At 34.8% G+C, this 27239-nt stretch overlaps 1 protein-coding gene across 4 annotated transcripts in view; it reads left to right on the top strand.

Moving 5' to 3' along the window:
- Nucleotides 1-27239, top strand: part of LOC129232744 (ras-related protein ced-10-like) — an 84084-nt gene that overhangs the window by 26838 nt on the left and 30007 nt on the right. For 2 of the 4 annotated variants that reach the window (XM_054866859.1, XM_054866852.1), the window contains exon 1: nucleotides 24074-24219. In XM_054866859.1, the coding sequence (XP_054722834.1) occupies nucleotides 24074-24219 (146 nt within the window). Of the gene's footprint in view, nucleotides 1-5988; nucleotides 6108-24073; nucleotides 24220-27239 lie in introns of those variants that run through there. The other 2 variants (XM_054866872.1, XM_054866864.1) reach the window with 2 other exon arrangements.

The raw sequence follows: 27239 nt of genomic DNA, 5'->3' as shown, positions 1-27239 counted from the left end.
GGTGGGGGATTTGAATCTGAATTCTGCAGGGCAATACTTTTAACAGTAAGTTTCGTTTTACTGTGCGCAGAATTTTTAGAAAAATTATACTGCAAACAAAAGGTGGGGGGGGGGGGCGAAAGGAGACTGAGCTTTTTCTAATTTTTAAGGTTAATCAGGCTTTACTTTTAGTGTGTCGCAATACTTTTTGACTGACTGTATACAGTAGTGTACCTATGGGGTCTGGCACCCCTGGCGAACTTAAGAAATTGCACCTCCCCCCCCCCAGGGTCTCCTATATGGGAAGTCACTGGAGGTCACTGTGACCTCCCTTTGGGGGGGGGCATTTGATTAATTGATTCAACAAATTTGGAGATAGTATTGCAACTTTGATATTCTTATTTTCTTTTTAAAAATTGTTTTTAATTATGCCCAATGTTCCTTCGCAGTAGGGGTAAATGGTATACCTCGGACATATGTGTACCTTGGACCTAGGCTGATTATAGCTCTGCTTATTAAAATAGTTGAATAGTAACATGAGTAGTTAAAAGTTATTTGCCACTAAAGGTCTCAATGCATACCTTTCTGTTTTGTTGAAAGCTAATCTGATTGAAGTATTATTGAAAAAGGAAATCCACCAGTCAAAAGTAAGTTTTTCCAGATATTTTTATGATGAAATATATATTGTTCATTCTGAAATGAAGGCCATGCATTATACAGTCATGTTCTAACTGTAACACCATGTGCTTGAAACAAAGTTAGTTGCGTCCAACACATCCTTTCAAAAATTCCAGGGCTCTTGTTTTCTGCTTTAGCGACTCTCTTGAAATATTCACTTATCTTGGCGGCATCCACGATTGTCTGTTTTTCGCGCGCGGACTCTTTCGACTGACTTGAATTTAACTGGATCATAACGATTTAACCTTCTGAAGACCATCATGAGACATGCATTCGCCTGAGTTAACGTTTATTTTGTTAATCATCGAATGCAAATAATTTGTGAATAACATTTTTTTCATGTTATTGAGATGTACAAATCTTTATATTAGTTTAGAAAAATATTACTTTAAAGAACATTGCATTTATTTATTTATTTATACATTAATCATATTTATTTCTTTATTTATTTCGAAAACATCGAAAGCTTCAGTTTCTACTTCAAAGCTTCTAGTCCTCAAAGGGTTAAAAATGTCAATTTCTCGTTTGATTTTGAACTTCTTTATCTTTATATTATCATAATAATAAAGCTCAAAGTCTCTCTGTCTGGATGTCTGTCATGAAATTTGGCACAGAGTTAGTTTGTAGCACGTAGGTGTGCACCTCGAAGCGGTTTTTTGAAAATTCGATTTTGTTCTTTTTCTATTTCAATTTTAAGAAACTTTCCGGAGCAAAATTATCATAAGATGGACGAGTAAATTACGAAATTAGCATGACGTGGAATGGCAGAGTGAATGAACATAGCCAATTGGCGAGAAATTCGTCATCCATTATTTGAAACTATACAGGCGAACCGAATGACCTTTTCATTTTCAACTACGGGCAAAGCCGTGCGGGTACCACTAGTTATAAATACTGTGAAATGTTTTGATGTAGCAGTTTTTTCATGGTGATTATTTAAGGATTTTTACTTCAAGTTCCAGTCTGTTATTAAAATCAGAAAAATTTCCAATTTAATATATCGCGATCTTTTCGCGTTTTTCCGTGTTAACTACTTAAAGGTACTGCCTGAAATTCCAATAGTTTTGTTCTCTACTGAAATTGAAAAAATAATATATTTCTAATTTATCAGACTACACTTTTTCCGATTCAGTATGAGGCCTGGAGAAGCAAATGTATGTGTGAACTTTTTAAAGTTGTGTTGAAAATGTGTGTGAAGTTCAAACCCTAGGTAGGCTCTCATTGAAAGGTTCTTCTAAATCAAACTGTATAGCAGTGCCTACGGGTACTAGTTATCCTCAAATTTTTATTTTGGCAATTACACGATTTTTCTTCTATATAGTTGGCGCAAACTTAACCTGGCAAAGTCGTAATGCTATGATCAGGATCTTCGCAGCCTTCACAATGCTGCCAGGTTATATTTGCCCCAACTATAGGTGATTCATCTGTCCATGTTTATTAATAGTAACTAGAAAATTGCCCGTCAAGATATGACAGGGGAAAATTGCTTCTACATTTGAACGAAACAATTGCCTGTTTGGTGATATTTTGATAGTTGAAATTATAACCCTAACTCCAGTGGATTAACCCTTAACTCCAGTAGATAGCGTTCATTGTTGACCAGTTTTTCGTTTCATCATTGTTCTAAAATTACAGTCCTACTAGTAAAACAGTTAAGTTACCGGTTCCAGGTCCGCCTTGTCAAAATTAAGCATTTCCCTGCATATCAAGCATTACCATTATTTTTTTTTTTTTCAAATTATCATGCTGTGGCGCGAGTTTCATTGTTGGTGACGTCGACGTCACAGAGCGTTACTCGTTCAGTGAATTGGCTACTATATATCTGAGGATTATTTTCAAAACGCTATCGGAAGCTTCAGATCTTATTTCAGTTTAGTGTAGTGGTATCCAACCTACGGCCCGCGGGATACATGTGGCCCACGAAGGTGCCCTGTGTGGCCCCTCATAAATGCTACGGATTGTACGTTCTAGAACCTTTGTTCCTTTTTTTCCCTTTCCGTTTATTTGAATTTCCTAGATTTAGGCAAATAGTAACTATGTAACAAATTTGGAGCCATATATTCAGAAACCGGTTTCTGTAAAGTAGTTCCAAACTTCGCTTTGAGAAAATAAGAATCAAACAGTGAGTACAATAGTTTTTAGTTTGTAATTTTCTTTATTTTTCCGTATTTTTCGATGTTACCTAGTAGGAATTATATATGTATGTGTGTAATTTGTCTGGCACCCGAGTTCATCTGAATATGAGTTTGCGGCGAATTTAGCTCCATGCCGCCCCTAAGCAGGTTTGAAATCTGCCGGCCCCTGCCCCCTAAAAGAAGCAAAAAATGTTCCCGAAATTTAAACTGTCAAGCTTATGAAGAAATGATGACGTTTCACATTCAAAGGCAGATGGGAAGAGAGGAGGGAGATGGGTTGTGAAGTAACAGCGCTCTCCCCCCCCCCCCCCAAAAAAAAAATGATTATTCGACAAATTTTGCTGACGATTCGGAAAATTTGGAGATAATATTGCAGCACATTCTCTTTTCTTTTTTAAAATTGTTTTTTTTTTTAATCATACCTAACGTTCCTTCTCATTAGAGTTAAGTACGCATGTATGACACGCGTGTAAGCTCGTGTCTTATCATAATGTAAAATTAGAATTTTCCTCCCCCCCCCAAAAAAAATTTTTTTAGTTCGATGCACCTCTGTTTATATTTTTTATTTTGTACATCGTTCATGGTTCAAGTACTGCTCTTGAGCAGGTTATCAAGCTATTCACCTAAGCCCAATTTAAATAATATTTACAATATGTATATTTATTTACAATTATCAATTAATAGAGCAGGGTTATTATTTTTTCATGGCCCTTTAGTTTTATAAAACATGTTCTCTTTCGTTCTTTGAAGTTTTAAAACATTTCCTCATAATGGCAATGAAGATAAATTACTGAAAAATGATATAGACTTGAGTTAGATCTGTAAGAGAAAATATAATGATAGAGGGGAGACGAAGAGTAACCGATATTTGTCTCGAATGCCAGGCATGTTAGTACTGTATGTGTCACATGGGACAGCTTCTTTATTTTCAGAAGAAAAAAAAAATTAACTTCTTTGTTGTTTCATTATTTGTTATCATTTGCTCGAAAAGAAATTTTGATTTAAAACTAAAGAAATTTAAAAAACGATTACATTTCGATTAAATTCTGTTACTTTTTTTTAACCTTACGTATTAGTGCTCTTTTGATCAGAACCGCGTTCGAAAGTTTAAATCGAAAGTTTAGTTACTTAATAACCATATAGCTGAATCTTTGATGAGCATTGAACTTTAAGGTCTTATGCGTTAACCATTTTATCAGATGTCATCTTTATTTATAGCAGTATCTTTATCCTGTATTTTGTTTTCTCATACGAATCAACGATTTGAATAATTTCCTCTGTTATTACGTCACTCACTTGTGTTCTTACCACGCCTCACTGTTCGATGGTATTTCATTAGTAAATTGTAACTGTATTACTTTGCAAAGAGTCCAAAGTTTCCGCTTTTGAAAACTGACCATTTGAAAAAAAAATGTCTATCACATTAAAAACTTTTTGAAGATTCTCTTTTGTTCTTCGATTTTTAATTTAGCACGTTTCCTTTACTTAAAATCATTCAGTTTTTTCCACTCTTTACTCATTTTCATTTGCCTCCGAGATTTACTATTTACAGAAAACAAGTTTTAAATATTAATAATGTAAAAAAGAAAAACGTCAATCACTCAAAAAACCAGCACTGAGTAGACTTATAGTATAGCACTAATCTTAGTCAAACTGCAATCTTAATGCGATTCCTGGATAAATGCAACGACACTTTCTGAAAATGACACCTGCTTTTCGTCTTTATTTACTATTTTAAGCTGATCAATTACCATGATTGAAAAACAGTAATCATTATTTATTTACAAGAAAAAATTGTCTCTGTGAAAAATGAAAGAATGCTATTATTTTACTTTCAAGAATAAAAAATGCGCTGTTAAAGCAAAATTTGCCACCCCTGACATTTGCCGCCCTAGGCAGCTGCCTACTCTGCCTATTGGGAAATTGGGCCGTGCGCTGAGTTCGAGTTAAACGTGGTAAATTCAAATCCCAGATCGATTTTCATTGAAATTTTTTTAAACCATGTCGTATAGCAGCACCTACCAGAATTACTAGTACTGACAGTCATAAGTTTGGATTTAAATAATAAAACTTTTAGGGGGATAAAACTGATGTTGCTGTGACCCATTGTTACAGTGCAACCATTATTGCTTTCAGAGGGAATTTTATGAGTCAGTTGGTATTAACAAGACTGTGGTGGAAGATTATGAGCACCTACCACGAGGTCAGCTGGTGTTTCATGTTTATTTGAATTTCAGAAGGTTTTTTCTCTTAAAATAAAGAACTTTTGCAAATTTGAAGAGAAAAGGGGAATTTTGTCCATTACTCATCCTTTCCTCATCCTATATGTTACTGAGTATCATCAAAATTTTCGGTGTCTGTTACTGGGGGTAGGACCTTTTTTTCGAAATTGAGCAAAAAAAGAATAGAATTAACTAATTCAGAGCATACAAAAGCAGCCAAATGTCAGATGAGATGTAGTTGCATGAGGGAAAAATAGTTTGCCAAGTCTAAATACATTAAAAGGCTCAGAAAATTGAGTTAACTTGAGAGCGATGTCTTAAGCATGTCTGTTACTGGTGCCGTTACCCTATATCTTGCTCCAAAACACGTGTTTCTTCTCACAACCAGGGCGGTCATTCCAAGCTCGTCAGCTTGCGAGATCGAGATTCTCGCTCACGTGATCGGTTGCGACATATAACTGTTGCAAAGTAGCATTTTAATCTAATCGAACTTAGCTTGCGGCTAGGTTCCAGTAGATTAGAATACTACTTTGCGACATTTCTACGTCACAACCGATCACATGAGCGAGAATCTCGATCTCGCAAGCTGACGAGCTTGGAATGACCGTCCTGTACTAGTTATCACCAAATTTTAAATTTGGGCACATACACCTCTTCGCATCTTGGTGCGCTTTATCTGTCCCCATTTATTATCGGTCATTATTTAAAAATGCTATCGGAATCTTTAGTAGTTTCTTCAATAAATCCATTCAATATCATGTTGCACATTTTCCCGATTTCCACTGCAATCGGTCATGAACGAACGAGATGAACTGATATGAAATGATATACTGCACATTAAAATCTTTCCCAATTTATGACTAGCGGCGTTCTATGTACCGAACAACACAATAGATGGACCTGGAGATAAGTTTGTTTTCTTAAAACTCTTTTTTTCTTGCGTCACGCCGTGACGCGATAAAACGACTTGATCTTCACAAGGCCGTCTGTCAGCGACCAGATATCGGACTGTTAATCCTTCAACAGCTGATTGTGGGAAGACACGATTTTTGGTCTTTACGGAAGCAGGGCGTACATGTGCTGTCGAATATAGGTCAGTGCTGTTTCTTGATTAATTGTTTAATGTAAATATTTTTTGGAGCAGTATTTATGGTGGAGGCAAAACAAGGGAAAATGGGGGTAGTCAAAGCAATTGAGCGGTACTAATAGCTAGCAGCTTGTTTTTTCTACAGGTATTGAACAGTTCTGCAAAGTCTGGATTTATTATTTCTGGTTACTGTAATCCGAAGAAAAAGTAAACCTCATATGTTTATGGGTCATTCTTCAAAAAGTGTGACTTTTCTGTCACACGCCTTTTACAGTAAAAATTTTAAGGAACAATTCATTTCACAACGATTTTTATTTTCATCAAAAATATATCTATTTAAACCTGCCGACATATTTTTAAAAAAAAAATTATTTTAGTATATTTTTGGTTCATAGCATGTGAATTCTCACCTCCGTAGCATGTCACACACCCTGTGTGATTGTTTATGTTGCTTAATAACTTGTATAATTAAAAGTATATACTTATTTATTTACTAGCAGTACCCGCACAGCGATGGCCGGGCTAAAAATGTAATGGAAGTTAGTTGTATAAAAAAAAATTGACGCCCCCTCCCTCTCTGATGTGAAATGATCGTTTTTCTTTGTAGAAAATGCGTACACACGATTTTTTCAAAAAAACAAAAAAAAAACTATTTAAGTTTCTTTGGAATTTAAAACTTTTCGTCAAATTATTAAATTAAATTTACAGTTGCTTTAAAACTCTATTTAGCGAGTGAAGAGGTTTTTACTGCAATTTGAAATATTTCGCCAAATAATAAAAAAAGTCATCAAATAATATCTTCAAATGTAAAAATAATTCCGCAGCTCTATTGTTTATCGCCAAACTTGCCCAGCAACCACGCTATCATAATCCATCCGTCTAACGAAAAAAAAAAAAAAACCATCCCGTGGAACATTCAAAAATTATCGTCAGAAAAAAAAAGGAAAATGTCGTACATTTCACTCGGATAAAAACAAATAAAAAAAAAGCCCAAAACAATGAATTACATTAACGGTTGCCTTAAAACAATAATCCTAGATTGAACCTGCTCAGCGCCTAACGTGCCAAGCGACCATGCTACCGGAACCCATCCCTTTTGCGAGTGAAGCGGATGTTTTTTCTTTAGCAATAATAAATGTTTCGCAAAACAAACAAAAAGGTATAAAATCACATTACCAGTTGCTTTGAAATCTTTATATATTAAGAGCTGCGTTGCCCGGCTTTGCCCGGCCTACCTTGAGAACAAAAATTGTGTTAAGGGGCATATATTCAACAATTTATTAAAAGAATAACTTAATAACTTAAAGAATAACTTAAATAAAAGAAAAAAAAAACACCATGCAAAATTACCCTTCCAAACAATGACGACAGATATTAAAATACTTTTACGAAATTAAAATGCGAAAGATGGATTTTAAAAGCGTTACCACGGAAACATGAAATAAAAAAGGTTTAAGAAATCAGATGCAAAATAAACAGTGGATTCAAAAAGCGTAACCATGGAAACGCAAAAATGAAATGGTTGACAACCTGAATCAAAATGACATATTTCGAAATTGATTTAAAAACGCTTGTAGCTTTTTTCCTTTGAAGATAGAAGTTAATTTTTTCGACCAAAGGTCGAGAGAGATCTGGAGTAAAAAATCTCGCTTTTTCCAATGCTGACAAAAAGAAAACTGTGGGGCAATTTCTTCACTTTTTATTGATAGATTTAATGAAGAAAGTAGTGCTTAAATTTCAGCTAAGCCTAAAAAAGTTCGAGCTAAAAACGCAAATTACTCCCGCCGTAATTAAGTTAGAGCATTGAAATTAATTGTTTAGAACGCAGAAAATTCTACCCTTTTTAACGTTATATAATATTAATATGTGCAAGTAATTTTTCACCCCTTTAATATCCAATGATAGGTAATTTACGTGAAATTTGGGCCTAAATTTGAATAAAAAAAGAACAATTTATCGGATTTTTTCGAATTATAGCCTATGTTACTCACAGAGGCGTAGGAAGTATATAAACGTAGGGGGAGCTGGGGCTCATGATAGGGATTCAAGGGAGAGTAGCAGTAGCGCCACCAGATTTTTTTTTTTTTTGGCGGGAAAGGGGGGGGGGAGCACTTGAAAAAATTTTCTTATTTGAAATGATTGTCGATCCTTTCGTCTTCCTCCCTTTTTCCCAGTTATGTTTTCAATCATATCTAATATATAAATTGAGGCAGTGAGAAACAAAGGGATGTAAGTGGACATCTTCAAGTTTTGAGTAAAACGCGTTTAAAGATAACGTCTCAGGTAAGCCTTCATTAATATTTTTTCTAAATCATGCTGTACAGCAGCACCAACCAGCGCTACTAGTACTATCTCTCACCCCAAGACAGAGGAAAGGTTCCTCTACTATTTATACTGGTTATCTCCAAATTTTTAATTTTGCTACTTACATCCTCTTGCTTCTCACCGCCTCAATATAGTATATGGAGAGAATGAGGTGATAAAACTTCTGGTTTTTTTGGAAGGCGGTCGGTCAATTCTCGAAGATGAGTACATATCAGTAGGGGGGTCCTGGGGCTTCAGCCCCGGAAAATTTCCGAAATCTTACTTCTAAAAACGTAGTTTAGACGGTCTTTGGTAATGTTAAGGAGAGAAAATGTTCGAATGCTCTCCCTGGATATTTTTCGGAATTTATGTCTTTAAAGCGCGAATTCAGACCATATTTATGACGTTAGGGAAAATGATATGACTCAAGGATTGTCCTCGATCGATTTACATCTCTTTTCCAATATTTAAAAATTGAAGTTCCAAAAACGCAATTGAAGACAGTCTTCAATAATATCAGGGAAAGGGGGAGGTTCTATGGCTCTCTGGATTTTTTTAGAAATTGAAGTCTTAGAGAGCGTTTCTCAATGAGGTTATTGGAAAAGATTCCTTTCCCTTGAAGTTTTAGAAATTGTAGTTTTAAAAACTGAATTTTCATTCTTCGTTTTTGATATCAGAGAGGAGTTTCGGGTGTCACTCTCCGAAAATTATTCGAGATAGATCATATTTGTTAATGTTAGAGGCATAGCAATGATTTGAAATTGAACGGAATATTATATAATCCACCATATTGTGGAGGGCAAGGTGTTCAGTCATGGGTTCTCTTCCGGGAATTTTCAGGAAATCGCTCTCTAAAAACGAACATTGCAACGCTTTTTAATAATTTAGGAGGTAGGGGAGGGCTTTTGCAGCGTGGCATTTAGAAGACTTTCTTTTATGAGAACTAGAAACAGAGGCGAAGAGAAACAGTGCGCCTGAAATGTGTTTAAACAAAACGTTCGTTGTATAGTTCAGATAAATGTTAGTAAAAGTGCTTCAGAGAAACTATGAAATATTGTTGGTGCTTTTTTCTAAGAATAATAAGTGAAAAGGAACATTTTTAATCGTGAAAATGGATATGAAAAAGTTTCCCAGAACCTCAAACAGTTTGAGGGGTGCTCGAGTGCTCTCTTCCACATGCATTTTTTAGCATGAAAACAAATCTGTGACAAAAAAAAAAAAAAAAAACCGCTTAATTTTGAGAACACAAAAAAAGAAGAAGAAATGTAACTTCATAAAGTCTAAATTAAAAAAAAAATTGTTTTCAATATACTCGCACCGCATCTAACAGTGTTTACAATTATTAAAGTTTTTTTTTTTTTTCATAAATATTCTAATGGAGATTTCACCGATTTTGATCAGTGAGAATTTTTGTTTCTGTGTCGTAGTACCTTAGAATTCTTTAAATTATATTTATCTTTGCAAATTTTGACTTCATGAAAAAATCAATCCCTCACGGTTTAAATATAACAAAATAATGGATAAAAGGTTTTTTTTTTAGTTTCTACCGTGGGATATTTCTGGAAATTGTGTGTGTGTGTGTGTGTGTGTGTGTGTGTGTGTGTGTTTTTTTTTTTTTTTTTTTTTTTTTTATCACAGCAATGATATGTTTCCGCAAGAGTAATTTCTGGGTATGTTGCTGATTTAGGTTGTTTCTTCTGACAATATTTTCAATCAAAAATAATAAATATAATTTTTATAGAATTTTAAAAATTTGTTCGAAGAATATGTATATCAGGCTTTTAGTCTATGTCCCTTGACAGAAGATCACTTTTGGTTTCGATAGACCATCGAATAATGATATTTTCGCAATCTGATCGTATCTTTTGATCGAAACGTGTAATTTAACACCCGAAACATAAGATCATAATCCCCCCCCCCCCCCCGACCAAAGATTTTTCTTTGGTCGGGGCTGAACTTTTTACGAAGAAATGAAAAAAATAAAAGACTTTTCTTCCTCAGCATTGGTTTTTTTCTTTCTTTCTTTCTTTTCTTTTTTTTTTTTTTTTGATAATTGCAATAAACAAAAATATTATATGACCACTCAGTATTTTAATTTAACTTTCGTTTCATATTTTGCAAGTTTGTTTTAATCAACGAATTTAAAAGGATTCGCCGGAGATTCTTTAGATAGCGTCCGGAAGGTCAGATTATTTAAAATGAGATAAGTCTCTGTAAAGCTAAAACTGAGTAAGTTGTTTACCTTAGAAACCTCCTTTTTGTTACGTGTCTGGAGCACCTTCATCTTTAAATACAAAACTGGCTCACGATTATCTCTTTTTAGTGAAAGTGTGAGATACAAATGGCATGCAAAACTAAGAACATAAACTGAGCTACAGTGTAATGTGTAATACACTTGCGAAAGACGAGCTCCAAGTGGAGAGGGCGGAAAACACCCCTATGTAGATAACTTGTCTTTAATACTTTTCTTTTTCTTTCGGGAATCGAGAGGTTTGGAAAGAGGGAAACCCAAATGTACTGACCGTACTGACCACTCCATCTCTCGCTTTTCTTTGTTGGTTATTATGTGGAAATTCCTAAAAAAAGGTAGAACTCATTTTTGAAATCAGGTTTGAGGTAGACAATGTCTGAAAAAAGCTATACAGTTAGAATTTTTCCGGGGGAGCTGAGCCGGTCTGAAATATTATAGAGGGAGCTTAAGCTCCCCCAGCTCCCCCGCTTCCGACGCCTATGGTTACTCAGTAAGAAAGCACCTTTCATATAGTGAAAGAATTTTTCAAATAGGTGCAGTGGTTCGGAAGATTACCTCGAACAAACAAACACAAAAAATCCGCCCTCTCTCTTTATAATATTAGTGAAGATTATGTCTTTCACAAGTGTCTCAAACACTTATTGTTTTGAGTATATTTATTTTTTCAATTTTGTGTTTTAGTTCGTTTTAGTAGGATAAGGAGTCATGTCACACAATAAATTCTCACCTCCGTTGCCTAAACAAAAAATGCCATTCCTCATTAACACATGGCAGTAATGACACCGAATTTTATTTTCCATGATACAAGGCAGCCCCCTAGTATTTTCAGCCATAGTTGAAGTTGTGAGATTTTTGTCGAAAAACAGGAAGATAGATTTTTCTTCAAAAACTTAGTGTGGTTATTCTGACTTCTCACCTCCGTGAACTTGAAATTCAGGGATGTATATTAATGTAAAAAAAGAAGTGTACATGTTTTCTAATGCTTAACATGTGCAGATTGTAGCAACGAAGAAAAATAAAAAAATTTCCTGAAAAATGTATCTATTAGGCCTATATTAATGGAAAATTCCTTACCTCCGTGACAAACCTTATCAATGTCAATATTTCTGAGGTGAAAATAAATGATGGAGGGGAAATACATCAATTATAGGCATTCTAGCAAAATTATAAATTGCCAGTATATCCTCAAATTTACTAAATACTATTTTTAACATACATTTGAAACTACCAATTAAGCCGTACTTTAATTAAGAGAGCTTAATATTATGTTCCCACTAATCATTGAAATAGCTGATTGTTTGCACAATTAACAAAATTACTAATTTGTAATACAATTTGCCTCGATTTTTAAATATTAAAAAGTTTATTTATTTATTTTTGTTTTTTTTCTGTAAACAAGGCATTTTTTAATTTTTTTTTAATATTTATGAGTGAAATAACTGGAACTTAGCTGGGCCATTGTTTGTGGTTACTTCTAATAGGTTACTTTTTCATGTAAGAATGAAAAAAAAAAAAAAAGAAAACAAAAGGTTTCAAAATTGTAAAATATTTTCTTTCAAAAGTTACGTTTTCTGGAGAATTATCCTTATACAATAACTATAAAATCACCCGTCAAGGTATGACGCGTGAAAATTTCTTCTGCATTTGAACGAAGTAATAGGGACGTTTCCAAAATTTTGAAAGTATACTTTTCTGAAAGGAAAAAAATACTTTCAAAATTGTGTGTTTAAAAGCATGTTTAAAAACATAGGATCTGACCATTTTCTGTTAAATTTGTTTATGTTTAATATTTTTAAAAAATTACTTAAGTCGGAGCGCTTTCATTGTTTACGGCTTCTGCCGATGACATCACAAATGATGAAATGCTATTCAGTGCTGCCATTCACAATGCAAAATATATTTAATTCGCATCTTTACTCACGTGTATTGGCAACGATATGATTGATAGCAAGCGCAGAGCGCAATATTTAATTCGCTGCTTGATTATCATAACGTGGAAACGTAGTAGAAAAATGCGGCTAGAGCCGCTATATAGATAGGCCAACGCATCAGCTTAAGTTTAGCCATTTTGGATCGGATTTTTCATTGTTGCGCTGCTAGGATTACCACAGCAAAGTTTCAGATTTCGATAAATTTGCCAAAAATAATATTTTATTTAATAAACATCTCACGTGCCGCTAATAATTGCTCACAGTGAACAATCACCAAACGCGATAACTCACCAGAAAGACAACCACTCAAACACGCGCTCCGATCCAAAATGGCCAATCTTAAGCTGATACGTCGGCTCGTATATATAGGGGCCTTAGATGCCGCAAAGTACATTATTTGTGACGTCATCAAGACCACGCCTTGTTTGAAAAATCGGACATTTAAAAAAAAATAAATAAAAAAAGATTATATATATCTAATTTGAATTCCGACACTTTGAATTCGAATTATGTTTTTCGCAATCACGAGTTGCGACAGGACGCTACTCATTGGAGACTATTGTTTCTAGAAACGACTCATGTTTCTAGTTACGGCAGGGAGCTCCCAACCCTGCCCTCCTCCTGGGCGGTTACGTGTGTGTATGTGTCTAAGGACTTGTTTGTGTAAACGTGTGTGTATGTAGAAGTGTGTGTATGCATCAGGATATGGATGAAACCGCCTAGGAGGAGGGGATTCCGGTGGACAGTGCTGCTAGTGGAGGCTAGGACTAGAGGAGCAGCTCCGTCCTCCGGTGGACGGCGGTGCTGCAGAGGCCCTGGTCCATTCTGAAAAAGGAACCGGACATCAAGGACGGTCAAATAGAAGCAATAAGCAATCGTGATTGCTCAAAAAAAAAAAAAAAAACTTTCAAAATGATCCCGAGATTTCTTCGGCTGATTCTTATGTAAAATGACCCCCTGAATCCTAATATGACCTCCGTTTTCCCCCTATCCGTACCATTTTTTTAAAGACCCCCGCCAAATTTTTTTCAATTTTCCTTAGTTTAAGAGCAATTATTATTATTATTATTATTTTGGAGGTTAAAGTAGCTTTATATTAACTGCTAATATAGTTTTGGCGGGCAAAAGAAGTTCAAAGTTCAAGATCATGGACACCGATCGCAACAAAAGGGGGGACTTGGAGGGTATACCCCCCTCCCAAATATTAGAAAAATCACAAAAAAACGATCTTTTTACTATTTCCGTTATGTGTATAAAAAAAATCGGTGCAGAATGAGAGTATAACACTCGCTTCTATGACTCCTATGTCCAAAAAAATTTTCGCGATGTAAACAAAATTTAAAAAGAAAAATTGTGTGAATGTCGCACGTTGCATACGAGTTGAATCACAGGTCATTCAAGAAGACATTCTTCTGGCTGATTCTCATGTAAAATGACCTCCTTTGATTCAGAGCCATTTTTTTTTATTTGGAAGGGGAAAAGAGCATTACAATAACCGTGAACATTATTCTGAATGACTAGACAAGTCTTTTGCATGCGTAGCAAAAAAGAGAACTTGCCCCCCCCCTCAAATTAAAAAAAGGGAGGTGGGGTGCTTTTCTACACAAATTGGTATGTGTAGGAGGAAAACGGAGATCATATTCGGATTCGGGGAGTCAATTTGCAGAAGACTCAACCGGAATAGCCTCAGAAGCATTTGAGAGTTATTTTGCTGCACAATGTGTTTGGGGAGGAGGGGGGATTGCCCCCTATGTTTTCCTTTTTGCTACAAGATTTTGAGCTTTGCACATCTCTAGTCATTCAGATTAATGTTTACAGTTATTGAAATGCTCTTTTCCCCCGCCAAATTTTAAAAAAAGTGGCTCTCAATCAGAGGAGGGGGGGGGAGGTTCTATAAAGGGGGCGTGATGGGGAGAAAGGTGGTCGTATTTGGAAACAAGGGGTCATTTCACATAAGAATCAGCCAGAAGAATGTCTTTTTGAATGAAGACCTGCGATTCAACTCGTATGCAACGTGCGACATTTACATGATATATATATATATATATATTATTTTTTTTACATTGCGAAAATTTTTTTGGGCGTCTGAGTGATAGAAGCAAGTCTTATACTCTGATTCTGCACCGAAATTTTTTTTATAAACATCTTTTTTCAAAAAGCAGAATAAAAAGATCGTTTTTTCGTGATTTTTCTAATAGTTTGGGCGTTCCCCAAACTAATTTACATTTCACTGCACACAAGTTACTTGTGATGCAATACTGTACCTCCTTACTGAGCTACGATTAGCCCCTATATATGTACGAGCCGACGCATCCATATACTAATAATAAGAGTAGACAGAGTTTTCCCATTTTCGCTGATGAAGAAAATTGGTTCACACATAGTGACTGGTGTGGAGGCTTAGCGAAAACTTTGGCAGCATGGTTGCTGGATGGCGGCATTATCTATAGTTTGGCACTCGACATTTATTTTCAGACGGAATCGATTTTCATTATTATTATTATATTATATTTTATTTATTTATTTGTTTGCCTTTCCCAAGGTGCAGAAACTGAACTGTTTTTATTTTACTCATGAATTATTTTTACTTTAGTAATTAGTTTTAGATAACAGTTTTCAGTAACTTTTATTTCATTTGGAACTGATCATTTTAAGTGGAATGTTACGTGTTGACTAAAAGTGTTCTCCGCAAACAAGATGAAACAAATTGCTATCTATATTATGCTGAAACATACTGCCTATACTACATTGCTTGCAATAGTGAAAGAAATTAGTGGATACTACGTTTCAATGGATGCTGAAGGAATATAGAATTTCAAAAATTTGCTGTCTACGGAAGTTGTCCGCCGTAAGCTAAACTAGATAGTAGCTAATTTAGAAATTCGCCACTGTAGTCAACTAAACACTGAATTATTTTCCCTCTTTACTTTCTTGAATCAATATGATAGAAATAAGTTGTCTTCTCAAAACGAGTTTGGTATTTCAAACTGTCTAAATAACTTTAAAGCATTTATAATTGGGTGTCACCGCAAATTAATAGGGATCAAATTGACAATCTCGGAAATTTTAAAATTTTACCATAGAAATACGAATTATTTAAAGACAGTATGTGTACATAAAAGAGAAAACTAAAAATTAAAATTGTTTTCAGTTTAAAAAGGGGATCTTTCATATTGGCGGGGAAAATTTGTCGCCAACATTAAGACTAACTTGCTAACACTTAAAAACCTTTTCAAAATGCATTTCACTTCTCTGAGGATAAAAATGCTTCCAGAAAGTAGCAAAATAGTGTATAAAATGTATTCCTATCTGATTCACTGATATAACTTAATATTTAATAGAAATAGTTATAAACTTCACAACAAAACACGGCTCGAAAAAGAAAAAATTCAAGAAATTAAATAAAATAATATTAATAATGCTGCATACTTGTGAAATGTTACAGCTAATCCTTTTGCATATTTTTCTTTGCAAGGAAATGCACAGCAATAGTGAGCCATTTTTCTTGCACTTGGGGTCTCATGAATAAGAAATTAAACTCAACGCTTGGCAAATCAATGATATTGAAGGCGTCGTCTGCTACGATAAACGCCCGCCGTTGCGGATACACACCAGTCACATGGTTTGGTTTGTGAGCAGCAAAAGAGGGTTGCCATAGCTCGGTGGGCGCATCAGCTAAAGATCAGCCATTTTGGAGCGGAGCTCGTGTTTGAGAGGTTGTCTTTTTTGGTGATTGTTCACTGCGAGCGATTATTAGCTGCACGCCAATAGTTTATTGAATAAAATATTATTTACGGCAAATTTGGCGAAACACGAAACTTTGCTGTGATAAAATTAGCTCCGCAACAATGGGAAAATCCCATCGAAAACGGCTAAACTTAATCTGATGCAGCGGCTCTAGCCTCGATCATCTGTTATTGGCATAGATGATAACGATAAAAATACTACTATAGTTGAGGCAAACCTAATCTGGTAGCATTGTGACGGCTAAGCAGATCCTAATTCGCAACTCCAATGAACTATAGGGGACACTGCAGAAACTGTCTAATGGCAGATGAAAAAGGTAAAAAAACAAATGCCGTAACTTATAACTTGCTTTGACGTTTAGTGAATGACAGTAATTTTTCATCGTGTTTGTGGGAAGCTTTCTTTTCTATTCTTCTGAAATTACATTATACCATAAACTGTCTGAAGCCTGTAATTTACCCCAAAGAAAACACGTGGAATGGAATGTTTTACCTTTTTCTGTAATATTGTTATCACCGCAAGGTAGCGTATTCGAGCTCTGGAGTTGCGAATCACTATATTACTCATTTCCAGGTTAGGTTTACCTAGAAGAAACTTCATGCTTGCTTCAGAGAAGTTTTCGTTCAAAATTATCATTACAATTAGTATTAATCTTAGTGTTGTATGGCACCAAACTTTGTAACAATGGGTTTTATATTTAATCATTTAATAGGGAAATTGCATGAAATTTACCGTTTTTTGCCCGTAACTTTTTTTTTTAATGAACAAATATGGTCAAACAAAGTAATGGGACCTAAGTTTGGGACCTAAGTTGAGCCATCCCGTATCCGTTAAAAAAAGAATCATCAAAACCGGTTCACTTGGTGCGACGCTGTGAATGGACAAAAAAAAAAAAAAACATACATACGTACATACGGTATGAACTGATAACCGCTTCCTTTTTGAAGTCGGTTAAAAATATCTTGCAATGGTCTATTACGTAGGCAAGATTATTTTTTTAAATCAATAACTGACTCAATGGTGCTAATGTTTTAAATTGTTCTCTGCTCTCAATTGTTCTAAAAAATGTATCATTGCCACAAAAAAAAAAAAAAAAGACTAGTATAAATAAGAGAAAAAATCCAAGGTGAGAAATTTTGCGATCTTTTTCAATGTATATCCGCTAATGGTGAATAGCGGAAACAGAGGGTACAAAGGATTTTTATAGAGTGGGATTTTAGAAAAAGTTGCAGGGAATCGAGCAATCCCGCACCTCAGCGCGAACCCTGTGTGGAAACCTAACGTAATAGACAGATAAATAAAAAGTTCAAATCAGTCCCGTAATTAATAACTTTAAAAAAATTGGGCAAAAAATAAGGGTGTCGATTAAGGGTATTGTTTTCTGCAGACTAATATTTTTAAAATAATTTGTTTGAGTTCGTCACATACTTCCAAAAGAGTTTTGGTGGTCTAATTTTTGACGACTCGCGGTTCAAATTCGGACTGCGGATCGACATTTTCCGACTGCTGGCTAACCGATGACATTAACCGCATTTGCGACAAATTTCAGCAGAACTCGTCCTTGCTTTGAATTGTCGATGCTTATTTTAAAACATTTTATTCCTCTTTCTTTTTCGAATCAGACACAATAGAACGCGCAGAAAGAGTCAACGAATCAAATTCTAAAGAACTCTCACTTCCTTCTTACAACTAGTTGCCTCGAAACCAGAATTATTCTTCTCCACATCTGCTCTCCTCATCGCTAGTTATCTGCAATGGCCATGTTTGAAAAAGTTGCTCTCTTTTTCTTTTCTCTTTTCTTTTTTTCTTCTTTCTCTCTCTACCCATTCCCCCTCGAAAATTTTGCTCGACACGAGGGTTAATTACTGTGTTAAGAGGTTCTACCACTGTAGTTTTGTAAGTGCCTGTTAGCAATTGTTGAAGCTTTGAACGCAGAATTAGGTAATAAGACCTTCGTCTGTGTTATATTGGAGTACGTGCGGAGAAAAGGAAAACTTTACACCGGCTGCAATATTTTTGATTTGTTTATTATTGCTATTGCGGCACACACATCGCACAGCTATCGTTTTCTTGTTAAATGTTTATTTATTTATTTATTTATTTTAAACATGACGCTCAATATGGAACACGGTGCTTTGATTTTGTTTGCCTTTTCCATAAGCAGCTAGGATATAGAACAAAGGACAGACATCAGTTAGGATTTTAAAAATGTAAATGAAGAAAAAAAAAAGTGAATTTTAACATTTTGAATTGAAATTTTTTTTCGCAATCACAAGGTGCAATAGGACCCTACTCGTTGAGTCCTGTGTTTATGTAGTCGTGTGTATGTAGATGTGCGTGTGTGTATGCCGGCGTGTACCTTTATAAGTGTTTTTCCTGAAAAAACGTGATTTTGCTCAATAAATTCTGCTTGACTTGGGCCTTTGAAAGCAAAATGAATGCGGACAAATCACGAGATCTGCCGGTGTTTCGTGTTCGTTTGAATTTAATAAGGTTTTAGATCTAAAAATAAAGAACTTTTGCACATTTTGAAGAGAAAAAGGGAATGGGGTCGTTTCTAAAATTTTAAAAGTACTTTTTTCTGAAAGAACATGCTTAAAAACATAGGATCTGACCATTTTTTGATAAATATTTTTACATTTAATATTTTTAAAAAATTACTTAAAACGGAGCGCTTTCATTATTTCCGGCTTCTGCCGATGACATCACAAATGATGAAATGCCATTCAGTGTTGCCATTCACAGTGCAAAATATTTAATTCGCATCTTTACTCATGTGTATTGGCAACGATATGGTTGGTAGTAAGCGTAGAGCGCAATTTTAATTCGCTTCTTTATTATCAAAACGTGGAAACGCAGGAGAAAGATGCTCCAAAGAGCATCATTTGGGACGTCATCAAGACCACGCCTTGTTTGAAAAATCGGACATATAAAAAAATTAACTAAAAAAAAAAAAACTGTTGGGAAACTAAAAGTATTTGCTGGGTCCAAGTTTTTTTTTTTTTTTTTTTGCTCATTCTATCCATTTCAATGACTAAAAGTATTACTTTTGTCTGAAGGAAACCACCCCATTCTGTCCATTACTCATCCTTTCCTCCTCCTATCTGTTACTGGGTATCATCAGAATTGCCGGTGTCTGTTAGTGGAGGTCGGACTTCTTTTCGACATTGGGGAAACAAAAATAGAATTAACAAATCCAGAGGATCCAGAAGCAGCTAAACGTTAGATGAGATGTAGTTGCATGAGAGAAAAAGTTTTAAAAGGCTAAATATGTTAAAAGGCTCCGAAAATTAAGTTCACCTGAGAGCGATGCCTTAAGTATGCCTGCTACTGGTGCCGTTACCTACAATTTAATCTTGTGTGTCAATTTTCGTGTTTTTTGGTTCAGCCGTTGCTTTAGAGTTAAATTAAGAAAAACCCATCTCCTGCTGTTATGACGAATAATACCTTCCCATCTCTTTTCTTTTTAACAACTTGATGCTTGTTTTAATGGTTCAGTAAACTAACATGTTTAATTAATCCCTTAAAGTACAGGGGAGGTTTTTTTCAGAAAAACTGGCGAAAAATAATCGATTTTATTTCCGGACAGAAAATTAACATACAGGTATAGTGGAAGCTTTTTTTTATACATATATATATATATATATATATATATGTGTGTGTGTGTGTGTAATTTAAGTACTGTGGCAAGGATGGGGGAACAGGGAGCGGGACCTGAGTTAAAATTTATCATTAAATTTATATATATATATATATATATATATATATATATATATATATATATAACACACACACACACACACACACATATATATATATATATATATATATATATATATATATATATATATATATATATATATATATATATATATATATATATATATATATATATATATTAGCAGTATATATAGCCATATATATTAACAGTACCCGCACAGCGATGCCTGTGCTAAAAATTTAAAGAAAATCCGTTGAATTAAAGAAAAACAAATTACATCAAAATTACATATGCAGTAGCTTTCAAATGTAAAAAACTAAATACTTCGCCAACTAAGTTCGCCAAGCGACTTTCTAATTAAAAAGAAAAATCAATTAACATACGCACAGTGAATTTAAAATAAAGTAATAACAGTAAAATATTCATAAGCAACAAAGGCAACTTCCTCCAAAATATTTAAGAAGAAAGTAATTGAAAGATTGTCTGGAAAATGGACCTAGTGTTATAACAATTTCTCGTAGAGAAGCCTTGAAAATTAGCTCAATTAGAATCGCTTATATCTCCTGTTCTAATAAATTGAGAAAAATGGAACGAACATCATCTTGTTTGGGAAAGAAAACCCTTTCCAACGATATATAATTTTTGGGGGGTGGGGAGATTTTTTACCCCTAATTAGCCGAAATTTAGCTTAATTAGTTAATTAGAAAAAACTACTTCGAAATTTAGAATTTCGGCTTCGAGGTGCACGGGCCCGGGGTATGTTCGATATTTTGTGCCAAGTTTCAGGGCTGTATGTGCTATGGGGTCTTCTGTCCATCGGGTACAAACAAAGATACAAAGAAACATCGTCACCTTTATATATATATAGATGATGCGAACAAAGTTTAAAAAATTTGATTTCATATTTGTTTTGAATTTCAGAATTTTAAAATCAAATTAAACCAAAGGGTCATACATTTACAAGCATAAGAATTGCTAAAAGTCCAGTTTGGTTATCGGATCCAATTCGTCAGAGTCGCTCACAATCATATGTAACTTTTTCTTACCAAGTTACAAAAGCACTTTTAGAGAAAACGAATTTCTGATTAACTGTTTACTTTTAGGGTTAGCTGATCTGGGCGAATCATTCGCACTCGACAGCAGGAATTCGAAAATCCGGTTCTCTTATACGTGTAACGTTTCAAATAATAGTCAAAATATAACTTGTTTGTTTATTTTTGCTGATAGCGGAGAAAAAAACCTTTGAAATGATGTCTTACTTATGAAGTTTTATGTAGTATTATGGATTTTATGGTGTACCTACAAAAAACACCCTTGAGAAATAATATACACGATATTACAATTTACCATGATAAAATTAATATTTTCTTTTCTGATTTTAATGTAACAACACAACTGTAGTTTAGAATCCTTCCTCAAATGAGTTAAAATTTTATATTCATGCAACTTTGGATCAGAACTTTGCCGAAAAAATTATTCATTAAAAAACCACATTTTATAGCTCATTTTCTGGGGGTAAACCGGTCCCAGAATTCTGCTGAAGAAAAGAGGTCATTAAAACGACATGTTTTTGATTTATGGAGATTCGAACTCACGACCCTCCCATTATTAGCACGACGCTCTAACCAACTGATCCAATGGGCATCTAATTTGGGATGCTATACATTAAAGCAACTCCTAACTTTAAAATAATAATAATAACCGTTTTTTTTTTTTTTTGGCAAAACAGCTGAAATATGAAATATTTGTTTTTCGCCGAAAGTGGTGAAAAAACCTTTTTAATGATGCCTTATTTATGAAATATGATTATGCATTAAAAAAGTTATGGCATTCTGACAAAAAACACCTTTTGAGTTGTTGTCATGTCGTAGTAAAATATTATCACTATAAAGATATGGGGTGCCATTCCCTTGAAACGTTGGATTTCTTTATTAGCATGTAAGACAACACAAAGATTTACAGCACAAAGAGAGGAAATAACATCGAGGACTCCAGTGAGAACCGATTCCAGGATCTCAGGCATTCAAAACGAAGTTTCTATCTCTTAGACATGAAAGCTCCAACAACTTTGAGAAATAATATAAATAATAAGAAATACCATGGAAAATGAAAGCTGGGGGAAGGATTGGTACATGTATTCCCTCAGTAAATTATGTAATATCTATTAAAAGTACATTTCATCCTTTTATTTTTTGCTAGATAAATGTCAATTTCAAGCACTGAAGATCACTGGTCGGCTTGACAGTCGCTTGCCCCAGGCTCTTCTAGATCACGCGATCGAGTGTTTCCTTCCTGAGAGGATAGATCATCTTTCGTGCTTTTGTGTTCTGAAACTATTATCCGTAATTACAAGGGTGGAGTTGAATGTCATTATTATAGGAGCGAATAAGAACTTGTATAAATTGCGAAACGGTCTCGAACCTATTTATTAAAAGCAGTAATTGTTTGGACCAAGCACTAGCAAGGTTATATGACCCCTTTCAAATACAATAAGGTGTCTGAGGTGCAAGTTGATTTAGTTTTCCGGGCAAACTATTGGCTGATTGAATGTAATTTCGGTGTTTTCAGTAATTGTTAATTTGCTGAAATTTAACAAGCCGCAGCTCACGTTTAACTTTGAGCTTACTTTTTAATATAATTTGCGGAGTTTTTCGATATTAATAATAGTTCAAAATTAGTTCCAAAAACTTTCTTAATTTATAGAAGCTTTTTTTTTTATCATGTAATTATTTTTATAATCCCTCAAATGAGTTTAAGAAGTTTTTGTGCCTAATGTTATCATGTTCGCATTTTTCACCCCTTGGATGCAGATTGAAGAAATTCTTGCTTCTGGAACGGATTTAATTTACTGATACAGTCGAACTGTCTTATATATAACCAGTGCGAAGGGACCACAGCATTTGCTCGTTTTAAACGAGTGCTCGTAAAAAAAACGGATTCGTGAAAAAAAATCATTGTTATTTTTATATTTCAGTACAGTACCAAAGAAGTTGGTTATTTGCAAACTATCTCTTTTTTGTTGTTTTCGATGAACGTGTAGCTCAAAAATCATCGTCAGTTGCGTCCGTGGCTATAAAATAGTTTAAAATTTCTTTGGACTTTAGAAGTCATTGAGTATAGCGAGGGCTGTTGTTCTCTGGATTTATTTCTTTTTTTTTAACCGTCGTCTAAATTCAAAATGTTTATGGAACTTTCTAAAAATAGGACAATCTTTTTTTTTTTTTTTTGAGCAATCACGATTGCTTATTGTTCACACTTGACTGCTTTGATGTCCTATCATTTTATTTTCCCACCGCCACCCTCCGCACCATCACCGTCGACCGGGTCCTCACGATGCTGCATGCACATACCTCGCCCCCACGCACACGTTCATACACACAACTACCCACACACTTATGCCAGCACACAGACACAAACACGCATGCCTACACACACATACACAAACACACATGCCTACACACACATACACATACCCCCTACACACAAACACACATACCCCCACACACAAACACACACACCTACATACACACACTCGTGATTGCGAAAAACATAATTTGAACTCAATATGTCAAAACTCAAATTAATTATATATTTTTTTTCTGAGGTGGAAATCAGCAGAAATTTTATGAATTGCACAAATTTTGCTCGCTTTAAACGGGGTTTGCTCTTTAAAAGCGGGTTATGTTTCCACAGACTTAACATAGTACCAACCAAATCTGTTTCATTTCCTCGCTAAATCCGAATTCTCGTTAAATCAGGACTTGTTATAAGCGAGTTTGACTGTATTTTTTTTTGTTCCATTTACAATAACGAAACATCCTCGTCATCCGTTATTCAGGTAATGCAAGTGCTTGACGCAAAAAAAAGTCGTTAAATGTATCCGAAGGCTTAATATTAGCAGGGGATGATTTGTAACTGAAATCAAGATGATACGCATTAAGTATACCACCATTGAGGACATTTTACGGCTTAAGTAAAATGAATTTAATTTTTTAATTCATTTATTGGCTTCCTACTAATGAGTTTCTTCTTTTTTAGTGAAATGTCCCAGCCGAATAGGCCCATCAAGCTGGTGGTGGTGGGCGATGGCACAGTGGGCAAGACTTGCATGCTCATAGCTTATTCAACTGGAACTTTTCCTGAGGGCGAATATGCACCAACAGTGTAAGTGAATGCAGACCAAGAGGTGAAACTGATTGGTCACCTCTCATTGTCATGAGAGATATTTTATATCTCTGATAAAAAATGTTGTTCAATATTGATTTCCTTATCCTGATTATAGCCTTCTTACTATGAAAGTATTTTCTACATAATGTCTGTATTTTTTTCAAGTCTTTGAGCATTAACATCATCTTTCAAAGCGCACTCTTATTGCATATTAACGGTTCATTATTATTAAAACGAATGTGGTGGTCTAAAGTTCGGACTGAAGTAAAACAATATAAGGCTATAAGAAGCAAGGTACGTTAGTGGATATTTTATAGTTTCGAGTTAAACACGTTTAAATTAAGACCATAGATAGGCTCTTATCAAAACGGTTTTAAGAATCAGTCTGTATAACAGCACCCACTAAGGCTTCAAGTACCATCTAAACCATAGACATGGGAACTGGTTCGCTCTCGCTCACTTAACTAGATGGAGCATCCTGTGGTAGAAAAGTGATTCCTTTTCAACAAACGATCGTCCGCCATTTTGAGGGCAAGAACTTCCCACCGCACATCCTATAAGCTTATTATCGGTTCGTTTTCCGCAATTTTTGCGGGGTTTTTTCAGTTTTGAAGTACCACTTTCAATGGAATATCTTATTTTTTGAAAAAAAATTATCTCAAAATAATTTTCTCTTGGAAATTCACTATTTGGAGGTAATTCCAGAACAGAAAATAGACTTCGCATCTTCCTAATTTTTAACTCATTTGTAATTCGGCATTATGTGAAACATTAGAGTATATCCCTTTCTCGTCGATGCAAAACTAATTTATGGTTTTATGGATTCCGGGTAAGTCAGTTTGAATCGCTAGATACCATTCATTAATTACGTAAGGATGATTTTGGCAACTTTCGACCCCCCTCCCCCCATGTAAGGGTAAATAAGATTTTTCAACCCCCCCCTTTCTTGCGTAAGATTCCATTTCGATTTTCAAAATAATAAAATAACAAATCTTACATCGCTGGAATCGTTATTAATTTTTTTTTTCTTAACCTTTTGGTGTAAAAAAATATTTACTAAAAGGAATCTAGACGGAATGTTTTTTCGACAAATATTTTTTGTATATAATGCGATACTAATTAAAAATAACACATGCCATACACAGTGCGATTCTTTTATTATATTTTACACTATTCATTCTATGAGAAACAAGTAAAAACAGCTCATGTTTATACGTTTTTACCTTCCCGAAGCAAATAAAATATGATCCCTGCTAAACCACTTGACCGCGCAATTTCTAATATAGAACATCGACTTGAAAAATATTACGTAAGAAAGGGTCTGACCCCCCCCCCCCCAAGTAAGGGTATGTAGAGATTTTTTTCAACCCCCTTCCCATTGGGACCCTTACTTAATGAATGGCTTCTTACGAGGATTTTTTAGGCTGCATCTCGCATCGTATATGAATTCTCGAATCTTTTTAAATGAAGGGCTTTTAAATTAACATGGACATATCTGTGAAATTTACCGTATGAAATTTTCAATTCGTCTGTAAATTTATATGTACTCTTGGTTGGTAATAAATTATAAAATATAAAATTGATATTTCATGGGTTTTGAAATCATGATAGCTATGATTAATTACTCGCAATCAGTAGAATCAGTGGCGGATTTACTGGGGGGGGGGCGACTGCCCCCTCCGTGACCGTCACTTTATAAAACCAATAATATAGAAGTGAAGGAATTACTAGGAATCGCTACTAATTTCAATCAAGTACATTCCACAAATTTACTTTAAATTAAGTTTAGACAGTTAATGTAGTCGAGGATGGATAGAGTTATCCACTTTGTAATCTGAACCTAAGCTCGCCCCTCTCCTTTTTTTTTCAACTTTAATAATTTTTATGTTTCTTTAAGTGTCTTTCAACCTTTTTCTTCCACGGACTGCACTACAATGGTATGATAATACATTGCTATGACTTAGAATAGTGGGTGGGGGAGGGGGAAATAGCACCTAAAGGGGGCTTTTGAAACTTCAAAGGAGCGATAAGTTCGTGAGGGGCGATAGGGGGCGATTAGTATTTAAAATACAGGGTAAAGAAGGGGGGTTCAATTGACTCCCTGCCCCCTACATGACGGGTTTGGGGGGAAGAATGACTTTTACGGTTTTCAACCGCTTGACCCCTTGAACAGACTGTAAATCCGCCCCTGATCACAGCAGTTAAATTTACAAAATAGTTTTAATGAAAAAAAAATGACCTAAGGTGCATTAGGTTTGTAAATCCCATAGTCACTTTCTAAACAGAATCGATAACAAATGTTAAACAATAAACGATCATAAATCACAAATATGAACAACTTGCAAAGAAATTGTTGGTGAATTCCCTATTACAGCGCTCCCCAACATTTTTGTACCTAAGAGCACCATTAATTTTTTCAAGATTTTACTAAAGAGGGAACGTAACAAAGATATGTACAATATGTGAAATAAAAAGTAATTTTTAGGTAATCTAAAAAAAAATGATTAAAAAAAAAATCTTACATACACAGTAAGTAAATTACTAAATAATGAAAGCAAACCATACGAAGTCCGAAACATAAAATGTATGAAGTTCAAAGTCAACATGATTGAACTACATTTTTTGGTCATTGTTTTGTAATTAGTCGAGCAGGATAAACTTACGGAGTAGTAAACTGTCATCATGGTGCTTACCTGTACTGCCATGGAAAGGTATAGCTAGGCCCGGATCTGCAAACTCTGTCCCCCACCCCCGCAAAACATCACCAGGCCCCAACGCTAATTTTTGATTGATCTTCAAGTCTTATGTTCTCAAAAATGCAAATCAAATAGAATTTTTCGAGTGACGCCTGGCTGTCTGTGTGTTATACAAAATTAGATAATAAGTTCTTTTTCCAAGAGTTAATTTTTTCGACGCCTAAAGATATGTTTGAGCTTTATCCGAAAAAGAAAGAAAAAAAAACCGTAAGAAACGAACCAAATGTAGTTCCAACACCGATTTCTTTGCCCAACAAATGG

Source organism: Uloborus diversus, chromosome 1 (genome assembly GCF_026930045.1).
Source record: "Uloborus diversus isolate 005 chromosome 1, Udiv.v.3.1, whole genome shotgun sequence".
Taxonomy (NCBI): Eukaryota; Metazoa; Arthropoda; class Arachnida; order Araneae; family Uloboridae; genus Uloborus; species Uloborus diversus.
This window is presented reverse-complemented; position numbering and strand designations above follow the sequence as displayed.